Below are 25,612 nucleotides of genomic sequence, written 5' to 3' on the forward strand. Positions count from 1 at the left end.
ATACCACCGCCACCTATGCTGCCCCTGAGAAGCAAAGCTGGAAGCGCAACCACAATCTGAGGTGCACGTGCCTCTAAGTGTTCCATAAATGCGCACGATTCCTGGGATACATTTCAGAGGAAAATGCACAGGGGCTGTGACGGGTTGCATGGTCTGGTAATTATTATGCCTGTGTGCACCATGTGTGATGTATGATGGATAATGTGTTACAGATTCTGCAGGATAAACACTCTAAACTAGGCGTATTTTCAGCTCAAAATAAGTGAAGGGTAAGCCAAACCACTCAAAATTCAAACCAAATGTAAGTCAGTGCTTTCCTATTGAGTAACCTTAAAAAATAAATATCATTAACTCTTGATGATTCATCCTTAACCTGCACTATTTCATCCTGGGTTTTACTGACATTTTCCGCAATGGCCTTTGTCTGGTTGTGGCTAGGTCAGCAATGCCTGTACTCCTTGAAATTATTTGTTAACCTATTGACCAGACCTTATCTTCTCTGTGATTTTGAAGTCACTAGAAGTCAATTTATCTAAGCAGATGGGCCTTCAGTGGTAACGGAACTCCAGTTCAGAAAAACATACCTCCTCTTTTCCTGAAGTTAAGTGATTTTGTTCTCAGATCAATGTGTGGTTTATTGAACTCTCTGCTCTGAGAGCAAGTTAAGTTCCTTATTGCTTAAGCAGAAAGTTCTTTCATGCCTGGTCAGACTGAGCCCCAACTCATTCGACTCAAAAAATACAGTGTTCCTGTAGCGTTAGTTAATGGTTGGGTGGGAAGAAATAAGAAATTTCTCTTGCAAATCCATGCTGGATTCTCCATCAATCTAAATACACAAGCCATCAGCAATGGCCACCTAAACTACCTAACTATGAGCCCAAGACCATGCTACTGGTCTCCTTTCCCTGTGCCCTCTTACAGCCCAGATACATCGGTGTGCCCCAACTTCTGCAAGCCCCAGGCCAGGGATGCAAGGGGCCACCATCAGTTGGTGGAGATGTAGAGAACAGAACAGCAGGGAGATGTTAGGACAAAAGACTGTAAATATGTGAGTGAAAGCAAGTGGGTCATCAACACCAGGCAGATGAGAGGAAGCTGTGGTGAAAAGAGGATGGGGAGAATGATTACAGCACATTCCCACCAGCACCTGAAATAAACACAGGATTCCCTGGACTTGGTGCCCCTATGCCAGGGAATACCAGGGAAACATCTGATTTCATGTTCTCCTTGCAGTTAGTTGGTGCAGAAGGTCACATCTGGCAGTGCTGTTGGTTGCTCTGTGGTCTGAAGTGGTAAAGGCTGAGGCCGTGAATCCACTGACTAAATCTTGGCCATGGACCACCTGAACTGTCAAAATTGCACTGTTGGAAAGTCAACAAAATTGTCAATTGAGGGACAACATGAGCAAAAGCACAGAACAAGAGCAGAGGTGTTTGTTAGCAGGAGAAGCAGCAGGTGGGACTTTGGCCCATGTATAACACCACCCACCTCCTGGCACTTGCAGGTCCCTAAGCAGTAACCCAAGGCAGGCAGACGATGTGAACCTCCTTATACATACCTGAAGTAGCCCCATAACATACACAGAGTCTTTTATGTGGTGGGGAGTGAGCTGGGGGTTTGGGATGGCCACAAACACTGTAAAATGCTGTTCACTTAGCGCTTATCTCAAGCAGCATTGTTACAGGTTGGATGCTGTGGCACATCCCAACCATCACCATGAAAGGCAGCTTCTAGAGAGCTCCCTTGTGCGTGTCTGTGGTGCAGGATCCATGTTTGATACCAGGAGACATTCCTTACTTATTTTTCTAGATCATTTACAGCATCTTTGTACAATGTGTTATCACTTACCTAGACTCCTTCTATTCCATATGCCAAAATATTTACAAAAGTGATTTTATCCATCCCTGCGAATTAGCCAGCACCAGCACTGGGAACCAGAGAGAAGATCCCCAAGTCCTACCCCAGAACCATTGCCGGACCACATCATGTCCGACAGGAATCCCAGCTCAATAAAACCGACATTAAAGTCTCCATGTTGCTTACTGGCACTAAAAAGAAAATATTATCCAAACATCTAAGAGGTGCTAGAACACATGGTACCAACACATAAGCAATGGTGCAGGCTTCGTTTCACTGCCCGAGGAATGTGGTGCCTGCAGGCACAGCACCGGGACTCCGGGCAATTGCTTTTGCTTCCTTCTGGTTCCCACACTGGCTTTCTTCCCTGCCTACATCCCCACCTAGAAATGATGGCTTCGGTATCTAGCTGCTACGCTCTGCCCACAGGTGAGTGTAGCAAAGAAACTGTTGTTAGATGGGGAGGTAGGAAGAATCATAGAATCATAGGGTTGGAAGGGACCTCCGGAGATCATCTAGTCCAACGCCCCTGCCAGAGCAGGGTCGCCCAGAGCAAGTTGCACAGGAACGCATCCAGGCGGGTTTGGAATGTCTCCAGAGATGGAGACTCCACCACCTCTCTGGGCAGCCTGTTCCAGTGCTCTGCCACCCTCAAAGGAAAGAAGTTCCTCCTCATGTTTAGGTGGAACTTCCTCTGCTCAAGTTTGTGCCCGTTACCTTTTGTCCTGTCGCTGGGCACCACTGAAAAGACCCTGGCCCCATCCTCCTGACACCCACCCTTTAAGTATTTATAAGTGTTGGTAAGATCCCCCCTCGGTCATCTTTTTTCCAGACTGAAGAGACCCAAATCCCTCAGCCTTTCTTCATAAGAGAGGTGTTCCAGTCCCCTGATCATCTTCGTGGCCCTTTGCTGCACCCTTTCCAGCAGTTCCCTGTCCTTCTTGAACCAGGGAGCCCAGAACTGGACACAGTGCTCCAGATGCGGCCTCACCAAGACAGAGGAGAGGGGGAGGAAGACCTCCCTCCACCTGCTGGCCACACTCTTCTTGATGCACCCCAGGATGCCATTGGCCTTCTTGGCCACGAGGGCACATTGCTGGCTCATGGTCATCCTGTTGTCCACCAGGACTCCCAGGTCTCTTTCAGCCGAGCTGCTCTCCAGCAGGTCAGCCCCCAACCTGTACTGGTGCATGGGGTTGTTCCTCCCCAGGTGCAGCACCCCACACTTGCCCTTATTGAATTTCATAACAAGGGCAAGAGAGGAAGAACAAGATGGGAAAGCGAAGCGCGCAGAGAGCAATTACCAGAGAGACCAGAGCCTGGACAGGGAAGAGGCCGCTTCTTTTACAAAGACATTTCTGAGGGAAATGGGTTTTGTTGGTTGCATTTTCTAGAGTACTGAGTAAATGAAAGACAGAATTCACAGTGTATTCTTTCAGTTATTCTTGCCTAACACAGGCTGAAAAATCAATGCTGTTACAGCTGACAAAAGACACTATAGTCCGGGGAATCTTCAGGGTGTCACTGAAGATGCCCCTGGTTACACCATCACCTCGCTGCTGTTAAATGCGGTGCTGCTGGACAACGTGAGAAAAATACTGTGTGTATACAGTATGGCATAGTTCTATCTGTGTACCACAGGTTTTAGAAAGTTTTTATGGTCACATTTTAGACCTGATGCTATTCCCGCTGAATACAAAGCACTATTCCCACAAAGCTCCATGTGAGAAAGACTTGGCACTAGATATCAACGGCCTTAAAAATGAGTTCTTACTGATGAAGCAGAGACAAAGTTATGTGTACGCTTTCCTTCTGCCATCCTGTTTCCAGAGTTGAAACTCCACCGTAGTCTTCGTAGCTGAAGCAAAAAGCACCTCCTGTCACGTTGGTGTCATTTGAAATGAAGGATGCTCTGCGCAGACTGAAGCGAGAGCAACAGCTTTTAGGCACGTTAAAGCGAGTAGCAAATCTCCAAAAGCCACTTGAGGTTATTGGAAGACTATCTGAGACGGAGCCCGTGGCGGAGCGTGGCATGCCAGGAACAAACCGCTGCAAAAGAGAGGAGGGAAAAGGGAGTAAGAGGGAGGGAAAAGAGAGGAAGGGAGCGTGAGTGCGAGGAAGCTTACCGGCCGTGCTGGCAAAAGGCAGCCTGTCAGCAGAGAGGATGTTTACAGTCTTGAAGTTTGGATTCCAAGAGCAAAAGCCTGGCATGAGTCCGCACTCCGGCCCCTCAAAGCAGGGGAAGGCAGAGAACACAAACCCCTGGGACCGGCTCTCGGCATAGAAGAGAACTGGAGACTTCCTACTTGTGCTCCTGGCTGTAGATTTGTTGAGTTACAAACCGGTCAACGTGCAAAATGACCCAAAGCCAAGTGCAAATGCATGCTCTAAAATCACAGCACTTACAAGGAAAGCACTGGCAAATCTTTTTTTTTTTTTTTGCCAGTAAAAAAGGAAGTGAGAAATAGAGAAATATTCATTACATCAAAGTACATTAATTTCTTTATAGGGGTGCTTGTGATTGCTCCCTAATTAGAAGCTGAAAAGCACCCTATGCTTATGAAGAATGCATGCATATCCTTCCCAGAGTCATAGCACTTACATTGAAGATAAACATTTTTCGGAGGATTTACAGACTGATCCAATAATCAGCTCAAGTTAAATGGTTCCTTTGAGAAAATTCATTGGGTACCAAACACTTTGTACTACTGACAGTGTTTTAATGATATTTTTATTTTGTACTGGAAAACTTATCCTCTAACAAAAAATAAAGCCCTTTAGCTTCAGGGGATTCTGTGGAAAATGCAACGGTCTTTCAAAATGCCTCCCGCTGTGACGGGAACACAAGCCAGCCCGCGCTGGCCCGGCGCCGTTGCCTGTGCCCAAGTGTTGACGTACAGCTGCGCAGAGACCCAGCGATGCTCAGCCCGAAACACATTCGAGCAGTTGAGAAGGACGGATGGGATCTGGGAACGTTTTCCATCTTCTGCAGGAGCGGACCGGCGGGACCACCTGCCTGTGCATGGGGGTGAAGAGCTGTCAGAGATTTCAGGTGGTGGCAGGAGCTTTTGATGAAGTTCAAGGGGGAAAAGAGACATTTTGCTTTTATGTCTTCTCAGGCTTTTTCTGAATAACCTTTTCTCTTACGAGGATGTAATGAAGTGTCCCTAGAAGGGTATTTCAGGACTGCACCCTCAGCACTCGCTGCAATTTCAGCCCATGACAACCTGTTGAGAGCACGGAAAGGGTGTTAACTGCCTTCATCAACTGCAGCCTCTATTTCTACAGGCACAGCTCACAGCCTCTGAGCCTCTGATGAGGAAAATAAAAAATTAAACAGAAGGAAAATATTAGGGGATAGATATAACCAGAGACATCTAGTTCCAAGTCTGCCCAAATCTTGCAGTCCAGAAACAACAATGAAGAAGCAAACTAACGCCTCAAGGAAGAATAAGCAGGAAACACACCCTTGAGTAGACTTCCCAGCTTCAATCTTCAACTACAGAGCTGGAAAGGCGAAGGGCAGTTTTGTGATTGCTTTCGAGCAGGAATCGTGGCCCTGTGCTCAGCCCCATGATACTCGAGATGTGCAGAAGGACTTCTAAAATCAGCAACGGCAAAGATATGTAGAATGAAAGCAGTAAAAAAAAGATGTCTAAGTAAGTTGGATGTTGTAAGTAAAAAAATGTAAATGGCCCCTCTGGGAAACAACTAAACCAATGTAGTATTTGTGCTACCACAGTATACTCTGCAGCCAACATTTAATAAATGGGAGGATGGAGGAGATGAGTGGTGATGATTAAAACAGACCAGCAGATTCAGTGATCTGTTGGACACGTTCAATATTGAACATCCAAAAACGGGATACATGACGTCAGGTGGTGTTTATATTGGCAGGTAAGTGAAGATTCCCAGTTGTGACCAGTTACTTCTGACCGAAAAAAAGCAGGTATCCTTGTCTTCAGGCTGTGGACCCTTTCCTGTGCTTAGGGCAGAGTGATGCTCCCCCAGGCCGAGTGTGTGGCTTTTGCTCAGCAGGCTGCAGTGCCAACTAATTCTATCCAAACCCAGCCTTCGAAGGCAAAGCATTTAATGAGTGGGAAGTGGATGGGTCTGCGGACTCTCTAATGGTGTAAATGTTACTGGAAAAGCCATTCCTTAACATAACGTTTGTCAGAGATCCAAGCCAAGGCAGCAGATGGAGAATATGCTGGCAGCAGGCAGGGGAGAAGCAGAGGTAAGCTTTGCGAGTCTCAGAGGAGTCAGGGAGAGCTGGTCCCTGGATGAGGCTCCAGACATGGGTAGAGAAGTGACCACAACCCATCAGCAGTGGAGACGCAGACAAGTCCTGTTTTGGTCAAAGCCACTGATGACTGACAAGCTCTGTCTGCTGACCCCAAGCAGCTTGTTCTCTGCACTGGCTGGTGATAGATCAGAAGTCCCATGTACTCCTCACAACATGGAGTAGACCTGAAGTGGCATATGCCCATATTTTAGTGAAGCATTGTACCAGAGGTGTGTCTGGCTGGAGTGGTTGAGCCAGAGGTTAAAGCCATAAAATCATTTTGTAAGGGACCCGTTGTCAACTATGATGTTATAGCTCTGGTCCCTTATCTCACAACTCTGCCAGGTTTTATAAAGGCTACCAAGGGACTTGTCTAATTTTAGTTTTTTAAATGCAGGTGTCTTGGCTAAGCCAGTTGTGTAGGTTCCTCCGAGGCGGCACAATGGGGAGCAATAAGCACCTGCAGAGGGGTAGCTCATCCTATCCTAAGACAGGTGAGCTGACTCACCTCTGGAAGCACTCCTCTCTGTTTACAGCCTACCTGGCTCTGATGCCACTGCCATCAGGTAAGATGGACTTTAATCAGGTGGTCCTACAGACCAACCTACATCTCCAGAGAGGTGCTCTATGGGTTTCATGCAACACCCAGCAAGATGGGCCCGCTAGGTCAAAATCTGATCACCTACACAGTGTGTCCAGTACACAGCCCCCTCTCCTACGACACCCCTTAAGCAGAGAGCAGAGTAGACGAGCCCGAGGCCTCGGTGGTAGCCCTGTGCTGCACCGCTTGGTTACAACAGCACGTCCCGAGGCCATTGCACAGGACCAGCTGGAGACACTTGTTAATGAGAACGCCGCTACACCGAGAATGACAAATGTGACCTTTGGAAATTCAAATTAGGCTTGGCACATGTATCTTCCAAATGACTGCTGTGACTCCCGTCAGGGTTCATGTGGATATGGGGTATGTCTCAACTGCAGGCTCGCTGCTTGTTTTACACGTGCTGCGACCCAGCCTCCTCCCCACCACGGCAGCACAAGCCCTTCGCTCCACATGTCTCTGTGCGTGTTGGACCCATGCTCACACGCTCAGCTGGGGCTCTGCGACACGGTGTGCTCCGGCTTTGTAATACCAACCTACACACTTGCCTGACAACGTGAAAGCAAACGAGGTGCGTGTGCCCAGGCTCATGCACGGCTCTTCTGCAGTTCCTAGCAACTAAATTACGGCCTTCTCACCAATCTACTCTTCCCTGCACATCAGCTTCACTGTTCAAATACAACCCACTGAGGTCCAAGCCTCTGTTTTCACTCAGACAACTCTAGCTCTTCCCTTGTTTGCCTTTTTCCCTTTCCTTTTCCCCTTGCCTCACTGAGATGCATCCTAGTTCTGCTCCCTAGTGTTAAGTCCACCATAAGGGACTGCGGTTTACAGGGAGAGAAGGGAGAGCAAAAGGAAAAATACCTAAAAAGCTCACTTAGGCTGTGCTGTGGAAAGGTTAGGAGAGTTTTGGGGAAAAAGGATTCTCTACCAGAGGATAGGTCTAACTCCTCCTTAAAATCCTGCCTCCGTTAGGAGAAGTTTCACTGAATTGTCCCTCTCTTGCTGAGCAGGGAGTTCATGATCCTACAAAACGTCTTTGTAATCTGGGGAGGAGGAAAACAAAACTTCTCAAAATAGAGTGCAGAGCCTTAAGCCCAGCATCAGGCTTCACAGCCAGGACTTGTGACCATCTGAGTCTATTATCCAGTAGTTTGATCAGGGAAAAAACTGGGAAGAGAGTGGCACAGAACATTTATCGTTATTACGGGAGAAGTCGTTACAGGATTTCTGAGCTGTGGAGAATGTTTGAACTTCAGTGGGATTTTGAGCACCAGCACTTCTGCAAAACCAGCTCAACACACGCTGTTGATAACTACGTCTGGATGCCCGAATTTTGAAAGAAATGTTGGCAGCAGACACAAGCTAGTGCCACCTCTGCGAACCTGACACAGCATGAGCTCATGTCACCTGTCACCTTACTGGCGTGCGTTAGTGCTGGAGGGTGTGCGGGGGGGTGATGATTGAATTCCACTTTGCACAGGAAGTTCTGTGTCACAGAAAAAAAATGGCTCCTGATGCAGCGTTAAAGTAATGTGTTGCTTATCTTCGGAAGAATAAATAACACAGCCTGTAAGCGGCTTTTTCTTATATCTTAGAGACGCTTTAACCCTATTCAATCAAGATATCTGAGAAACAATAGCACATGCTTTAAGGAATGGATGCAGATAAATATTTTCTGGAAGCACTCAGATGAAAGTCACCAGAGGCTGATTTTAAGCATGTGAAGCTGCTTTTCAAACTGAGCTTTTACTCACACAAGTCAACGCGTACCACCCATCCTCCCCAAAGCCAACAAAAGGCATTCTAAGTATATTCCAGGATTAAGAGAGTGGGTATAATTAGGCAATAACATAATCAGCATTCGTTATCTTCCTTCTTTGAGAAACAACGGAACCCTCCCCCATGTAACCACAAGGGCTGTCACGTTTTGCGTGTGCGTGGGGTGCCCCCTGTGTGTCCCCTGTGTCCCCCGCCCGGGGGGGTTCTGGGGCAGAGCAGAGCCTGTGCTTGAGCTTAACCCTGCGGCACGGCTCATGCCGGTTCGAGCACGGGTGACAGCCACAGGGGATACGAGTCCCATCCCTCTGCATGTCCCAGCCCAGTGCTAATGCCGAGGAAGAGGCACCGGGAGGGAACAGAGGCATCAGAACCCCTACGGGACCCGAGCCAGGCTTGTCACTGCAAAAATCTCTCTCTCACTGGGCACGCCAGTGAACTTTGACACGTGCCAACACTATCTAATTCAAACGGGCTGGATCCACTTTCTTGTGAGTATGAGCAAAAAACCTGCCTCCCTCCCCCTTGGACAACTCCAGGCAGCAGGTTGCAGAGTGCTGTCATAGCAAGACTAGAGACAATCAGAGGGGACCACTTTAAATGCTCTCTTACTTTCTTAATCAGAGCGGCACTTGGCTTTCTCTAGAGGAAAAGATTTTTAAGTGATGTCTACAATTTGTTCAAGCACTAACATCCTGTACCCAAGCAAAGCACTTCTCAAGAATACGTTACCAAGACACAGAGAACCCAAGAGAGACAATACACGCGTCTGTCGCCACCGCAGGAGGCAGGGAATTGGGCAGGGCCGAGGATGGCACAGCCTGCATTGAAAAAGGAGGGCTATGGGTTGCCAAAGAAAGCATTAAGGTTTTTCAAGAAAAGGATAAAATTTCCTTCAGGAAGTGAAACCTCCAAAAGGATATGGATATAGTGGGCCAACTGCAACTTGTGGCACAGCTCTGGCTAGAAGAAAGGATTCTGAACCACAGGTGGTGAAGAAAGGGGAAGGGAAATCAAACAAACTACCACAAAATCAGAGGAAAAAGAAGGGAGACAGAATAACAAAAGATAATCATTACCGAAAAAAAGAGTACCTGAGCTGTTAGGGAATAGAAAATAACAGTGCTCTCTCAAGGCCTAGTGTTTCTGAGAGGACTTGGAGGCTGTGATGGGCACGCTATAGCGTACGTGCTGCATGCTAAAAATGGGAAGACGATCACAAATGCATATTCTGCAGCTACTGTAATATCTAAAAACCACACCGGGCTTTACTGCCAGCAGCATAGCTACACCTAGAATGGGAAAATGCAAATGAACCATCAAAGATGGGTCATTACATGCTGCTTGCCCGTCCTACCTTTATTACGCTCTCTCTTTATTCTTCACAGATTAATACATTCAAAAGAATGGAATTTATATATATTAAAACCCTGGGTCGGATGTGGCAAAAAGCATGAATTGCTCCTCCAGAAATATATAGTTATGTTGAACATTGTTTTTCGTGCCTTTTCACAGTACTCTCTCACTTGACTCTAATAGATTAGCAGCTGTACTAGTTTTCTTTGTAGCATACAGATTTAAGAACTCCAGTAGGGAACTGACGCTTACCAATATTTGCAAGGGTTGCAATTTCAATGTATGAGATTTTTTTTTCCATTAATAACATCTTGCATGTAACACATTGCACTAGATCCACATTACTTTTAAATCACCACCAGAAGTGACAACTTGAATTAGATTTTCTAACTATACAGAAGACAGAGGGAGGCATTTGGGAGCCAAGCACATTGTATTTTTTCCCTACCAGGCTCCAGGTGATCAATCTGATCCAATCTATGCAAGAAAATGGAACAATACTTTATACATAACTTAACACTCATGCAACTATTGAAGTATGCACTGTATTTGTATGTGTAATTATTCAGGCGGCACCGATAGGGTGAAAATCCTACGGAGAAGGAAATGATCTCCCAAGTGAAATGGGTATTTCCTCTTACTGTAAAACATGAGTATTTGACAGGCCACCTTCTTTGGAGTTTATACAAGTGAAGGCTGGCCTGAGGCTGTGAAAGCCAGCAGAACCTCCCTGGGATCCTGTGCAAAAATCTCAAAAACTCAACACCAAAACAAAGAGCTGCCACAAATGTCATCCCTGAAGTACGTACAGCGCTCTCACTTTCTCCTCTCTGGTAGCTGCAGCTGCGTGCACATCAAAAGGATCCTATTTCAGGGTCACATCTGAGTCTTTCTGGAAAGGAATGAGAGGGAGAGAACAAAAAGTCAGTGGGTTTTGCAGGTGGAAGCAAAACTCACAAGGACGGCAAACTACCAAAGAAAGTGTTGGGGAATGACTGCTCCGAAGAGGAGAAGTATCAATCTGAAGAGGCTCATAGAACAGAGCTTAAGCTGTTGGACTGGCATCAAAGAACCACTGGCTCAGAAATGATGGAGACCTAACCTGATGTCCGTGCCTCCGTGAACCCACAAGAAACGGACCCAAAGTCGATATTCTCCAGATGTACATTTTAGCATTGTATTTCAGTGTAACCTTCAAACACGCTGAAACAAACTAAATATATTTTGGAGGAAAACCAACACATTTCTCATAAATGTTTTATTTGTCCATATAGCTTAATCATTAGCACTTAAGAGTCAAAAAGAGCACCATGTTAGTCTTCAGAGCCAACATGGACCATTCTTTTTGTGTTTATACTTATTTTACACACTTTTTCCTCAGCTTCTGAAAGGGAAATACAGGCATTTATTCTGAACTTCTGGCACAATTGAGAACTGAAGCATATTATCACAAGAAAAGAATCAAATAGGTAGATACAGAGGCAGCATCTCTGGAGCTGAACTTGTTATATGGGTGATGAGAGTATTTTCTTTTTAAAGTAACCATTTACATACATTAGGCAGTGGATCAATTCAGCCTGTTGAAAGGTTATCACTCAGGCAGTGCTAAGCTGGAGTCTTGGTTTGTGTGTTATTTTTTTTTTTAAACAAACCTAGTAAACAGTTGACTTTAGCACCCCGAGTTATTCTTAGCAGCTGTTAAGAGTACACTGATGGTAGATCATAGAAGCTATCACCCGAATATTAATACTCAAGCACGTGAAGTAATGCACATGGCTTAAATCCCCATAAGCGGCTAGGAGAAACGAGCAGCAGTCACACACACTAAGATTCAAGGGGACACCACGACAGGACTGTCATGGCACACATTTACAGAGACACTGAAAAGCCTGGCATTATACTACAGAGAATGGACCAAGATATCATTCATCTCTCAAAACTTTGTAAAAATGAAACCCTTTAATCCTCTTTTCCTGAGGACTCCGAATTGCTGAAGTGTGCACGTATTTTCTCTTAGAGCTGTGAAATTATTACAGTTTCATATTTTGCAACATTAGACCTTGAAAAAGAAAGCATCACCTTCTGCCTTATCCATGGTTACGTGGTACGCTTTCAAGAGCAACTTCTATGTATGACCAGTATCCATGAAAAACAAAAGGATTGTGACAGTCTAGAAAACAAGCTTTGAAATAGTTTAAGTGCAGCAAGAAAAGCATGCATTTGCCTTATTAGAATAAGGACTCCAGCTCTACATTTTTCCAAAGCAAGCATTTATTCCTTCAAATTATTTTTCATATTACACAAAAGAATTCAGTACACTTTTTTCCAGAGAAAAAAAAACATCACAGTTGCAATGAAGTATTATCTAAAGTGACAATTCGTTCTTGCATCTCCTAAAATACATTCCTTTCTCTCAAAACAGGATTAATCAATTAAAAAAAAAAAAAGAGATTGGTCACCAAAATTTTTTAGTAGCTTGAGGTACCATGTTCTCTCACTGTGTACAAGTCACTCCCTGAAACAACATACTTTTATCACAAGAAACTTCTGTCTTTTCCCTTTACCCACTGCATCTTTTCTCTCATTGAATTACTGATGAAAATGCAACTTACTGGATAAAATATGCAAACATATTCAGAATATGTTTGCAGCATGCAGACAAGAATCTGGGGTAGCTGCCCGCAAGCAATTTACTAGGAATACAAACATGTTCTCAACATCTAGCACATGAAGCTGGCTGACATTCCTAAAAGAGTTATTTAGTTATTCCAGAAAATCCCCAAATATGGTCTGTACAAGCTTACAGAATAATGTGATTTGTCAAGGATGCTGCTGACACTGTCAGTACATTTCAAGGCAAAGGGCTAGAAAGCAGTGTTGGGAATTTGGGAATTTTAGCTTGCAATAGCAAATAATAGGGGTTTCAATCCGTCCCCTCCCCTTTTTTTTTTAATTTGAGAAATGTTTTAATAACAAGCCCAAATTAAACAACCTATTTTCAGATACCTGCTGCCTCTCCACTTCTTACCTAGCACTGGGCATGATATTCTTGCCTAACCCATATACTGCTTCCTCTTGCATGACCACCCCAGCTGATCCAGTCCCTAACCCTCACTCACCCATACTGGTATCTTGGGAGGCTGTAGGCTTGAACCTGAAAGCATCTCGCAGGAGCACAAATACGGGGATGGAAAGAGCATGCTGCAAAAAGGGTAACGCCTGTCATACAGAAAAACGACAGGAGGGTTTTGTGCCCTCTAAGAATTTAAACTGAGTAAAGCGGAGCTCATTCCTTCATTTGCAGAGTCAGTCAGTAAGCAGTTCGCCTCAGATTCCTACTAGAAGCCCATGATAATTAGTCACAAGCCATTTTCACCCTGCATGTGGCACAGATTCTGTAACTACTAGCACCAGTGAGATTAGTTTTGACACAAATTAGGGTTACAAAGTTTGTTAGTCTAGAAGCAAATTTTTATTTTGAAATAAGCCACACATTTTCCACTTTTGTTTAAGAAAGCAGTAAATTACAAGCAGTCATTTTAGCACTCGGTTTGCTAAAAATGTCAAGAAATATCAGAAAACATTCTGTTGTAAAAAAGATTGTTTGCTGTCATGGAACAAAGAGGAAGAAAAGTATTATCTTCTGATTTGTATGTACAAATCACTTCAACTTTACTAGCAAACATAACAAAGTAAGAAATTAATAAAAAAAGCCTAAAGATGCAGTATTTTCTTTCCCATAAATTGCTACTTACTCTTCAGTGACTGTAGGTGCTCTGAATAATCACTTAAGATACACTTTCTCTTTCAGCCGAAGAGCAGATATTAAATCACTTTTTTCCTGTAAAGCACTATACTGTAAATGTATAATAGTAAAGCATAATAAATAGAAATGTTAGATAATAAATTTATTACTGCAAAATACCAAACTAGTTTTCCTTTCTAAAATTATTTTTATGACCTATCAGTGCAGTAGACTTGTCAGGAAAATCCAGCTTGTGTTTACAGGTATCTGTTTCGAATGTACTCTCTGTACATGAGGAAGTCATCTTTTCCCAGTGGTTGCATGTTTCCTCTTCCAGCCTGAATGTGTGCATGAAAAATCTCTATTGATTTCCTATCGGCTCTTGGAGGCTGGACTTCATAAATATTGTCTTGAGAAAAGGAGGAGATGGGTATTCTGGGAAAAAAAAAAACAAACAACAAAACAATGAAACACAGAATATTTGGAATTTTAGGTAAAAATTTTCCACAGAGATAGGAGTATTTCTTTTCCTTCATATATATATATATATATATATATATATATATATATATATATATATATATATATATATATATATCAGTCAATGAAAGGGAAACTTCCCACTAGATAATTCATTTACCTAGATTTTTATCACTACTGCAGACCTGATCAGACCCAGCTTTCCAAGTAGGGTAATTAGGTAAGTTGTCACTAATCACATTACAGAATACTTTCTCACTTCCCTCCAGACTCTGTCCTCATTTCTTCATCCTCCCTCACATCTGCTACCGTCAGTAAGTACCCAAGCTGAAAAAGATCTGTGCCATGCATTATAGCCGGTAACAGGAAAACTTTGAGCTATCCACTTAGTGGTAATTATGACAAGCAAGTTATCATACTCTGAAACAACATATAGAAAGGATTTATCAGATAAGAATTTTCTATCTGATTACTGGGAAACACCCAACTTACTACCAGCAAAGAGCACTCTGTACACTGGTACAGCTCATATTTTATGAAAATGTTTTTTTAAATAGCTGTGTACCATAAATGCTGTCTTTGTATCCTAATATTTAAATGTACTCATCTTATGAGAAAAAGATGTAGTTTGGAAGTTTACGAGAACCTGAGAATGTCAGACCTTTGCTAAGCACTATTGTAAATCACGCTCCCTCATAAAGTAGAAACTGGCCTTTTAACTGCAACTCGTGAAAACTGCATAGCCAACAGGTCAAGTAAAGCGATTGTTTCCCTCTGTTCAGGGCTTGAGCTACCACATGTGGAGAACTGTGCCCACTCTTGGGCTCTTCAGTACAAGACAGACAAGGAAGTACTTGGATGAATCCAGCAAGGGTCACCGAGATTATTAGAGAGCTGGAACACATGGCATAAGAAGAGAGGCTGCAAGTGTTGGGTTTGTCCAGCCCAGAGAAGAGAAGCTAAGGGGGACCTTATTGCTTTCAACAGCTACCTAACGAGAGGGTATGGATAGTGAAAAGCCAGACTCTTCCTGGAGTGCGTGATTAAAAGACAAATTTCAAAAATGGAATACATATTGCAACATGGGACATTCTGATTAGGTACAAGGGAACTTTTTTGCACCGTGAGGGTGGTTTACCACTGGAACGGGTTGCTCAGAGAGGCTGTGGAACCTCCCTCCTTAAGGATAATCAAAATGCAAGGGTATGTGGCCATGACCAGCCTCATCTAATTTGGTCCTCCTCTGAGCAGGGGGCTGGATCAGATGACCGCCACGGTCCTTTCTAATTTATAATATTCTACAGTTCTAAGCCAAACACTTCAGTAGTAATGTCTTCTCCACAAACAATTGCAAGATAGCAACAGAACTATTTATACACAATACATAATAAATTAATAAACACTAGAAGTATCGTGTAGTAAATCACTTCAATTTTAAAGCACTTTAGCTATTGTGAAAGCTGTATTCAGAAATACACTATGTACATTTCCCAGCAGTATTTTAGTAATTTATTTATAAAATACTCCCAGAGCGGAACAGTATAGATGTTTAACCTGTGTAATAGCAGATCATTTTGGATTCCACAACAGAATATTCAATGACTAACACATTGCCATCTGAAGGTAACTTATGCATTAACTTCTCCTTTTGTCGATACAGTTTGATTTAGAGGAAATCAAAGTTTGAAATGAACTCCAAGGAAAAACGATCTGACAGAGCTATGATTATCTAGACCAGTGGATGCAATGCACCTATAAACGCTAAACAGGAAAAATAAATTCCTTCTCAATTACAAAAAAAAAGAAAAGACATCCATGTTTCAAAGAACTCTCTAAATCATCAGTGTCATACATTTTTAGTTCCTGTTTCAGCTGGAAAAGCTAATTTCCTTTCTAGCTAGCTACTAAAATACTGCTGCTTTACAAATACTTCATATAAACAAAGCTGCCCAAGTATTCAGTACAACACAAAGATCTGAATTCTAGAGACTCACTTTCCTACCACCACGTACACCGAACGCTTCTCTAAATCTCAGATCTTTCTTTCCAGGTTGAACCAAAATTTCATGGGGCCAATGAGCCTGTCTCATGGAGTAGCTACCAGCAATTTTTAAGGACAGATTATTAAAATAGAACAGGTACTTTGCAATCCCTTCTCCAGTATACCCTCCTGTATTTGAGCAACCAGGATTTATGATCTACCTTGGGCAAAATTTGAAACCAGACTACTGTTTCATGAAAAGTCATTTCCACAGGTTTTCACTGTTTCTTCTAGGATTTGACACTCACAGAATCCTGTGGGAATAAATTCCGTTACTTGTGTCTGATGTGACATTCCTGTCATTTGTTATCACGAGCCTGGTTGCTTGTAATTCTTACATTGGGAGAAATGTAAGAATTGCCTCCTCATCATCATTATCATACAACCAAGCGTATTTCATCTCTCTTCATACACTAGGTTTTTTTTGATAAGCCTTGTCACCTTCCTATTTATGCAGAGTTCCAAGGTCTTCTCCGTCCTCCTCGATAATGCAGTGAGGACCAAAACTGCATTTAATACCTGGGATATTTTTTTTAACTAGCTTTTCATTTGCCATCTACTGTTTTAGCTACCGAAGACAAATTTTCTAAATACTTTACATAATAGCATCTTGAAAGAGTAGCCAGCATCAGTGCCTAAAAACCAGTCAGAATGCTATTGTTAAATATTGTATAAGCATATGCACATATTTTTGCGCTCAAAAATTCTCAGGTAAGAAATTACAGCAGCAACTTACTGTCAAAGCTCACTATTTCCAAAAGCAATCATCGACCAGCCCAAATGCAATGAAGATTTCATAGACAGATACTAGCATCATTGCCATATTCCACAGAAGCCACAGTTATGACTCACTATCTGGGTGCTCTTCAAGAGATGAGAAGTTATTTTTGTGTGTATAAACTCCTCTTTTAAAGGGAAAAAACAAGGAACGATGCCTTTGAAGAACTGGAACACTCAAACGATGTCAGAGCCCTTCTATAAATGAAACGCAGTAATAATCTTTTAGTTGCATTATGAGCATAAACTAATGTTTGTCACTGTTTGTAAATCAGGATCTCTATTAAAACGCAAAAAAAACTTGCGCCCTTATTTTGTAGCCTTTTATTTTATTAAAATACGATAGATTTTGGATGTTTCATCACGTGATGGTTTGTCAGTTTCATAAAATGACTGCAACGTGTTATGTAATATAGTACGCCTAATATTCCACTATAGCTGGAATATTGTATAAAAAGATTTCCATCTTAAAGTCATATTTTTCCATTTTACACAACAATAAATTCAGTTGATTATACTTTGACTGCAATGACAGAATTACTTACAGAGGTATACTATTGAATTTGAGACAACAAAATCACTGGTCACCCACAGAGTTTGGCTGCATCCTTAAAACTAAGTTACATTTTACGAGGCTGTAGACAGAATTTGCTAGGTTATGTCATAGAAACATTCGACCGTTCTAGAATTAGAGAAAAAAGTAAAGCTAAAGAGTTTGCAAAAAAGTGAAGCCTTACCGCATAGAATACATTTTTAATTTTCCTTATTTTAGATTGTATGACAATTCCTGTTTAGGCTTCTTAGTCATAGAATTCTGTGGCACTACACTGGAAAGTAAACAAATACTAAAAAATGTGAGCAAGTTACCTGCCTGTATAATTAGGATAAAATTTCTAAAATGCTTACCATTTTTATACTTTTCTTAAACAAAACAAAACTCTTATTTCTAAAGAGTTGAAACCCTTCTGAAGAGTCCAACCTCTGCTATTATGCTCTCACCAAATCAGTGTTTTATTTTACTTTTTGTTGGTAAACTGTATGACTAATACTATGGAAATTCTACCATATTTAACCTTTTCTTTCTATTTTTTTTTTTCCCAACAGAGTGAGAGTTTCTTCTCTTTATAACTATCATACTCTTCTCGTTTATTATAAAACATTAAGCTGGGTGTTTGCAGAACTGGTACCGAACCTTAGACTATCTAAATTTATATCAAGATGCTTTAACAGTAGATTGCTTTTCAAAGCACCCACATCTTCTGCAGATACTTATTTATTGAGTTTTAAGCACTCAAGCTGGGACTCTAGCAATGGCATTCGACACTAGCACACTGTATTAATTTACCAATGTCACTAACAGCAAAAGACGTCACTTATTCAAATGTAGCTGGCCTGTCTAGTCCACTAGCAAGTGAACAATTAAGTAAAAAAAAAAAAAAAGAAAAGAAAAGCCATAGCACTAATTTGATGCCTTCTCTATTTATTGATTTGTTTCTAAAGACATGACATTTCTGAAGCACTAATGAGTCAAAAGTAATTTCCGTAGGCACAACGGAAACCGGACAGCAAAGCGTATTTAATTTTGAGCGTTTAGTAACTAAATCTCAATTTTCCACCTACTTGCTTCAACATGATAAAAATATATTGAAAGAACCGCATGTTCGCGCATGCCAGTTTTGATTAATAACCCTGTATTAAGATGTAACTATTTGTAAAGTGCTTGTATTATCCAGTCATTTAATTAAAGTAATTTCTCTAACGCTATTCATGTAAAAATCTAATCCTCTTAATAAGTTGAGTATCTTACAATACAGTCATGAAGGAGAGCCCATTATTTATGACTTAGCTATCAGATCTCCCTAGAGACCTGTAGCTCTAGGGCTTTACAGTGAAAATTACATAGATAGGAACATAAACACTATGTCATGAAAGACAGCACCCTTGACATGCAAAGTAGAGTTATTTTCATCCCACTTGTGAACAGGCTTCACGGTGTTATGGTTTCACCAAGAGTACCATTCCCTCTGCAGAAAAAGAGGACACAGCTAAAATCTTCAGTTACAACAAAGATGTTCCACACTTTGAAGGAAAAGTGTGTGGTGATCCGCTTAGCTCTCAGAAATAATAGCAGTCACTAGAAAGCCACCACATTTGTTTCAACACTGATTAGCTCTCCTCAAGTGTCTAAAGTATATCTAAAGGAGACAAAACGTACTCTGGTGCCTCCTTTCAATCCTAAGCAAATATATCTGACCTACAAAACCATGGCAAGTCCAGAGTTTTTGTTTGGGTCGTCCATCCCCACTAAATGATACCCCTTTAAATTACTTGCTGTGCTCTTGAAAGAGCCTTCAGCAGAATTTTCCTTCTGTATCTTACAGAGGCGACGAGCAGCAAAACCTGGACTGTATCCAGGTCCCACAGCAATCACCTGAAACTCCACCGGCATGTACAGTTTCAAAGGTCAAAGAAAGAAGAGACTCGCTTTACACAAGTATACATCTAAATGAGCATTTTACAATCCAAATTAGAAGCCGCTTCTCTACAGTGCGGACAGAGGGAATATGAGCGAAGGTCAGAACATCTGATACAGAAAGGTGATCTCCGAGGAAAGATAAATCTTAAGTAGGGATAATTTATGCTGACCACAAACTAATTCAAAATTTAAAGATTGAACACAGAAAGGAACCTAGGGGTAGTACAGGACAAAACACAAGTACCAAAAGAGCTCTCACACACACACAAAAGAGGAATATTGTGTTTCTTTTTGGAAAGGAAAAGCTTAGACTTACTTTTTCAAACAGGATTATTTGAGGAAGACAGTTGTGTTAAATGGATGAACAGAAATTTATCACTTTACACAGAAGACAATGGGACAGGCTGAAGAAGGGTCCTGAGAATTTTCATTAACAAGTCTAAAAGTGGATGAGCTAAGGTTGCATATAGTTTAGTACTTCCTGGTTTTTGCTAGAGACTGCTAATACTACAAAATCCCAAATTCAACAAAACCATAATATATAATGTAGAAATAGCTAGATTTCCTGTCATATTTCACAGGAATTCGTTACAGTCGCATTTTTAGAGGATATGACTTCAATGCTGCTGACATTAGGATCAAAATGAGACTTCACAGGCAAAAGTGAGAAACACCAGCTCACTAACCCCAAAATAAAATTAAAAAAAAAAACAAAACAACAAGTTTCAAGCCACCAAACTTCTGAAGCATTTTAACAGCGATCACTGTAGTAAAGGATGCAATAGCTCTTTATTTAAAATTTGGAAAAAGGCAAATTTAATAACAGAACATATTTCAACACATTAAAAAACAGGATCTAAGACCAGTTATAAAACTCAAAATGTGGTTTTTTTTCTAGTCTTGTGAGACTATTGCATTATCTTTTTAATACATGACACACAGAAATGCTAAACCAGGCGGACAGCAGATACAGACAAATTAAATTTTTATGTATGTTGCAGTGACAAGAAGGTCCCCATCAAGTCAGAATTGTACTGAACTATTGTTTTATAGCTCAAAGTGTTTTTTCAGGTAAAAAAAAGGCCTTTTTTAAAAAAGGGTTTTCAGAGACAATGGCTAAATTTCATCACAACAGACATTTCATTGTGAAGGTATGCATGCCACTATTACAGGCTTTTTTTTTTTTTTTTTACATCAATGGATGGCATGAAACTTGACATGTAAACTTTTGTTCAGGATTCAGTGTAGATAGGGAGGAAATGTGGAGGATGCAGAGGTCAAGTGTGAACATTTATGTAGTTAAAAATGCATTTATGGTTTTTAATTTCAAACAGACATAAATAAATGAAAATTATGATCTAAATCAGTATGAGGCGGATGAATGCTAACAGTTTTGTAATATGGAGTATCTCAGTTGACAACTCTACCAAAAAATGCTAGGCACATAAGCTTTTTAATCTGAAAAGCTCAGAGCTCAATATTGACAGACCAGATGAATGGGAAAAAGATAATTTTTCTACATACACATGGAGCTGAAGCACAAGGAGTTCAAACCATTTTCCCAAGATCCCTGGAAAAAGTGCATGCTCTGCTCCCCAATCTGTCAAAAGGGTGCTATGCAAGATGACTGAGCCAATCTAACAAGTTGCCACCAACCACATAAGAAAGTGCTGCTGAGTTTGACCCTATGGATCTGCCTCTCTAGTGCTGGCCCCGCTGACAACCGGGACTTTCACTGGTCTAAATAATCTCATTAATCTAACAGGAAACTATTTGCTTTTTTTTGCTGAATTAGTTTTCTGCAGAGTGATAAACTGAACTGATTTATGGAGCAGTGTAACAAGTAGCAAAGCTTGCACAAATAACTGAAAAAGTACAAGATAAAGAAGGAAGGAAAGAGCAGGACCTCCCCCTTTTGGTGGCAATGAGCTGTTCAGAATTGGCTCAGCTCTTTTGTTAATTCTTCCATCAAATCCAGTCATGCTGTTACTATAATACCAAACCATTCCACCTGTCAAACTTCAGTAGAGCATTTTATAAACCATCACAACATGGACTTACTTATTTCCTTCAGTCCCCAGCCAGCTCTCTTCTGGAGAGCTCTACAACTCTGATCACACTATTGCTTTTCCCCAGACCCTTCCCAGAAGTATTCTTTTTGAGATGTGTGACTAAAAATGAACAGAGCATTCAAGCCCAAAATGACAAAATGATTCCTTTCACGTGGTGTTGATTCCTGATACTCTTTTGTCTTTTCTAGACAACATGAAGTACCAAGTACTTTCAGGGAAAATGCACACAATGACTTTAAAACCACTTCCCCAGAATATAAAATGAAGATACTCTCAATAACAGTCAGCTTAGTCGCTACTACTATTTAGAGATTTTGCATGTGTTTAATGTAAAAAATAAATATACTTAACACTCTAAACATACTTTATTCATTTACTTCTGCCTTTCAACATAATGAACCCCCCCAAGAACTCTTCTGATGTGAATACACAGTAAGATGACAAGTTCAATACTAACCTTTACTTTAGTATGGTTATAAATAAGTGATAATGCCATGTTTACAAATATAAAGCAATTGTTTATCTAATCCTCCAGGAAATAGACCTTATACTAACAGCCATATGGAAGTATTGAATGAACAAGAGAATTGCTCTAAACTGAGGTAACAGCTTTCAAACGTAACTAGGGTTGTAAAACACTTCATTAAAATTTGAAAATGTACTGTTCTATTTTTACTTTTACATTTTAAAGTGGTGTCATAGATTACAAATACTTCAGCAGAGCATTTAATTAACATAAATGGAAAACACAGGGTGCTTCACCTCACTGAAATGCGCTTCATTACTTTTATTTTGGTGAGAAAATAACGTATATAATGTGCATGTACACGGAAAAAAAACAGTAAAAGCAGCACACATCCTACTTGTACATAGATGATAACTTGTAGATTGCTAGTTGCCACTCAATTTTGATCACTACTTGGATGATCAGCAGAGTCTGGGTAGTCTTGATTTAAAAAAAAATAAAAATAAAGATTACACATTTAACACCAAGGGAACTTTTGAAAACATAGACTATATGACTTATCTCTTAAGACGGGGCATGTTTTTTAAATATTTAAAGAGAAGATAGCCCTGGACCATGCTGCAGGTATCACTCACTAATTTGTTCTCCTGCTTGAGCATCATCAGTGCCCCGCAAAATCGAACTGGAGAGTAGCACCACTGTATGAATTAAAGTTGTTTCACAAGCACTGTCGCTATATTGCATAGGCCACAACGGGCACAGGCACAGCACTCATCAAGAAGTGGTGCAGTGAATCAGAACACTCAATTCCCTGTTTGGGAGGCAATCACATTTCTCATAGTCCTAGATGCAAGAAGTACATTCGGAAAGTGATTCAGAGTGTATTTTTCCACAGTATTATTTATACCACACCACAATGAGTACTAGGGAACTAGGAACAGGTGCACTGCATCAGCCAACAGGAATTATACTACAGTACTCAAAGTCTTTCTTCACATACACAATAACAGATCATACTAAAAGTAGTTAAGCTCTGTCTAGCTCCATTTAGCTCTAACTAAAATTCTACCTTTTTTTTCGTTCACAGAATTTCTATGAACAAAGAGAGGAACTTCAATATCCTTCCACATTCTTCACTCCTCTTCAGTATTATTTCACTGCATCACTGTAGTCCCTGTTCAAGCATCCATTTTTTGCTTCTAAGCTATACTTACAGTTTCTAAATTTAGGCCAGAAGCTTCTCTTCAGTATTTCTACAACGTATATTTGGGTTCATAAATATCACTGAAGTGACATTGTAAAAATAGGAAATATTTCTTTTCATATTGGATTTATGTATTTGACAAAAAAGGCCACAAGGTTTAAGGTTGTGAGGTGTTTTGGTTTGGGTTTGTTTTATTTTTTTTTTTTTTTTTTTTTAAGATCAAAAAAGTATATAAAAAAAAAGATTTTCTTGAAAAGTGTGGAAATAACAGCAACTAACCTAAGCCTAAATTATATCTCACTGCTGATGAGAAACCAAAGTTTTAGATTGAGTACTTCACTTTACTATGAAAAGGACTGGGGTTTAATTGCATTTGTATCTAGAAGGAACTACTGGAGAATCAAATTTGCCAGATTGTTTTCAATTTAAAATGCACCTAACATCAAATTAATACAAGTTACCATAAATTTTCAATTTCTTCAAGTGCCCCTTGAGAAACAAGGAAATACACAGTCCAACAAGTGCAAGATGTGCCTCAGCTGCTCTTACTGAAAACTCTCTCAACCTAATCTTGAGTATTGTATGTTCATGCTATTTTATCTCTAAAAAGTTAGTATATTCTCCAAGGAAATTCCTGATTCAGAGCAGTATTTCAAACTCAGTAAGAGAACGCTTCTTTGTTTCAACATCGAACAACATGCCTTTAAAGAATGGCTACATTTATGAGTTTTCTTGAAAGAATAATCTGTCATCGTCCAAACAGTTTCTAAACATTTTTTAAAAGTTGCAGAACAAAAGCTGAAGAAAATTTTTAAGCTGTATAAAGATATATTTTCAGAAAAAAAGTTACTGACTATAAGATACCGTTTCCTCTCAGATCTGCACAGAAGAGCACATTTGGTAGAACTGGTAGGGAAAGATGATCTACGTGACTTCAAAAGGAAGAGTGACAGGAGGCACAGATTTGTGTGCTCTATGACTTTTACACTTGTGCTATTCAAAAAACACATGGAAATTACACTTGGGAAAGGAGAAAAATGAACATCTGACTACCCAAAACCCATCGGAATTATGTGTATAGTCTCTCTTTAATGTGTTAATTTTGCAGCAGCGTAGCATGGGGAATAATTTACTCTACTTTAAGGGGGCAAGAAACGAACTATTATCTCCTATACTATCAAACATGCTGAGAGATTTTGCAAAAAGGAATCGCCTTTGTTCATAGCAAAAATATTCCTATTATTATAAAACAATTTCTTAATAACCATTTCCCTTCAAAACATTCAGGGTTGTTCCTTCATATTTAAAAACCGTAAACTATAGCCACATTTACCTACAAAGTGTAAGCTTATCAATGACGAACCATGCGCAGTGGTATCACCACTTTAAATGTATATAATGCCAAATATCAAATATTAGGTAGTATTGTCTCATACACAATTTTAAATCTGCTTCATGTTATCCTGCTCCCTCAGTGCCACTGAGACATCCCCAGGTTCTATCCTTACTTGGGTAAATGCTATATTCAAGGTTCCCTCACTTCATCAGCACAGAGGGGGTAGACGAGAGGCAGTGCAGGAAACAAAGCTGAGGGTTAAGAGATCACGTACCCCAGAGATAAAAGTAAATAAAAACCTACCTTGATAAAACTTTAAGCTGCCTACAGTATATAAGATGATGTCAACTGGGAAGTTAGGACTTGATCATCTAAATTCTAAGACTTGCTTCAATAATACTATGACATTTGGATAATATCATGACCCTTTTTTTATACTACTACTACTAAGAAAAGATTCACATGATCTGGCCTATCACTAGAGGCCATTCTTGTACAGCAATAATCAATCCATAATCACACACAGTTAAATTCCTTATTTCATTATAAATTAAATATGTGCACCTATTGTCATTTTAACATTAGAGTTATTTTTCATATTAATGGAAACTTACTCCATTCACAACAGAATACATAGAAGTTATTCCACATGGCAGATGTCCCTGGGGAGCAATCCTCCTAGAGTCCCAGGGACACAACTGGCTTTGTTGAATATGGCTCCCATACTTAACTCTTAGGATTAAAGTATTCAAGAAGTACTTCATTGACAAGAAGCATTTGGAGCTTGACCTTCCCTTACAACCTACCATCATCTCCTTACCTGTTTGGAACAAGATGCAAAAGTTATCTATAGTAACAAACAAACTGTTTAAAAAATTGCCTCCTCAGCTCAAAGCATCACTGACAAATGCATACAACCAGTATGTAACAAAGACCAGACAACCAAAAAAACCCAGGGAGATACTTCTGAGGAAAATGTATCAGACTTTAATTGTTACAAAACATGTATGTAAGATTCAATATGTTCTCTTCTTCAGTTAAAACACTGCATGCTGATTAAAGCTAGGCTAGATCCTCTGACTTCAGTAACACAGATGGACATCAAGTGCACAAAACAAAGCAGGAATCAATTCCCAC

At 40.7% G+C, this 25,612-nt stretch overlaps 1 protein-coding gene across 1 annotated transcript in view; it reads right to left on the reverse strand.

Moving 5' to 3' along the window:
• Nucleotides 1–11,881: 11,881 nt before the first annotated feature.
• The window catches only part of FIG4 (FIG4 phosphoinositide 5-phosphatase), a 72,769-nt gene continuing 59,038 nt past the window's right edge, over nt 11,882–25,612 (reverse strand). Inside the window, exon 23 of the mRNA XM_063329807.1 lies at nt 11,882–14,058. Within this exon, the coding sequence (XP_063185877.1) occupies nt 13,881–14,058 (178 nt within the window). The 3' untranslated portion in view covers nt 11,882–13,880. The remainder of the gene's footprint in view (nt 14,059–25,612) is intronic.

The sequence above is a fragment of the Chroicocephalus ridibundus genome, chromosome 3 (assembly GCF_963924245.1).
Source record: "Chroicocephalus ridibundus chromosome 3, bChrRid1.1, whole genome shotgun sequence".
Taxonomy (NCBI): domain Eukaryota; kingdom Metazoa; phylum Chordata; class Aves; order Charadriiformes; family Laridae; genus Chroicocephalus; species Chroicocephalus ridibundus.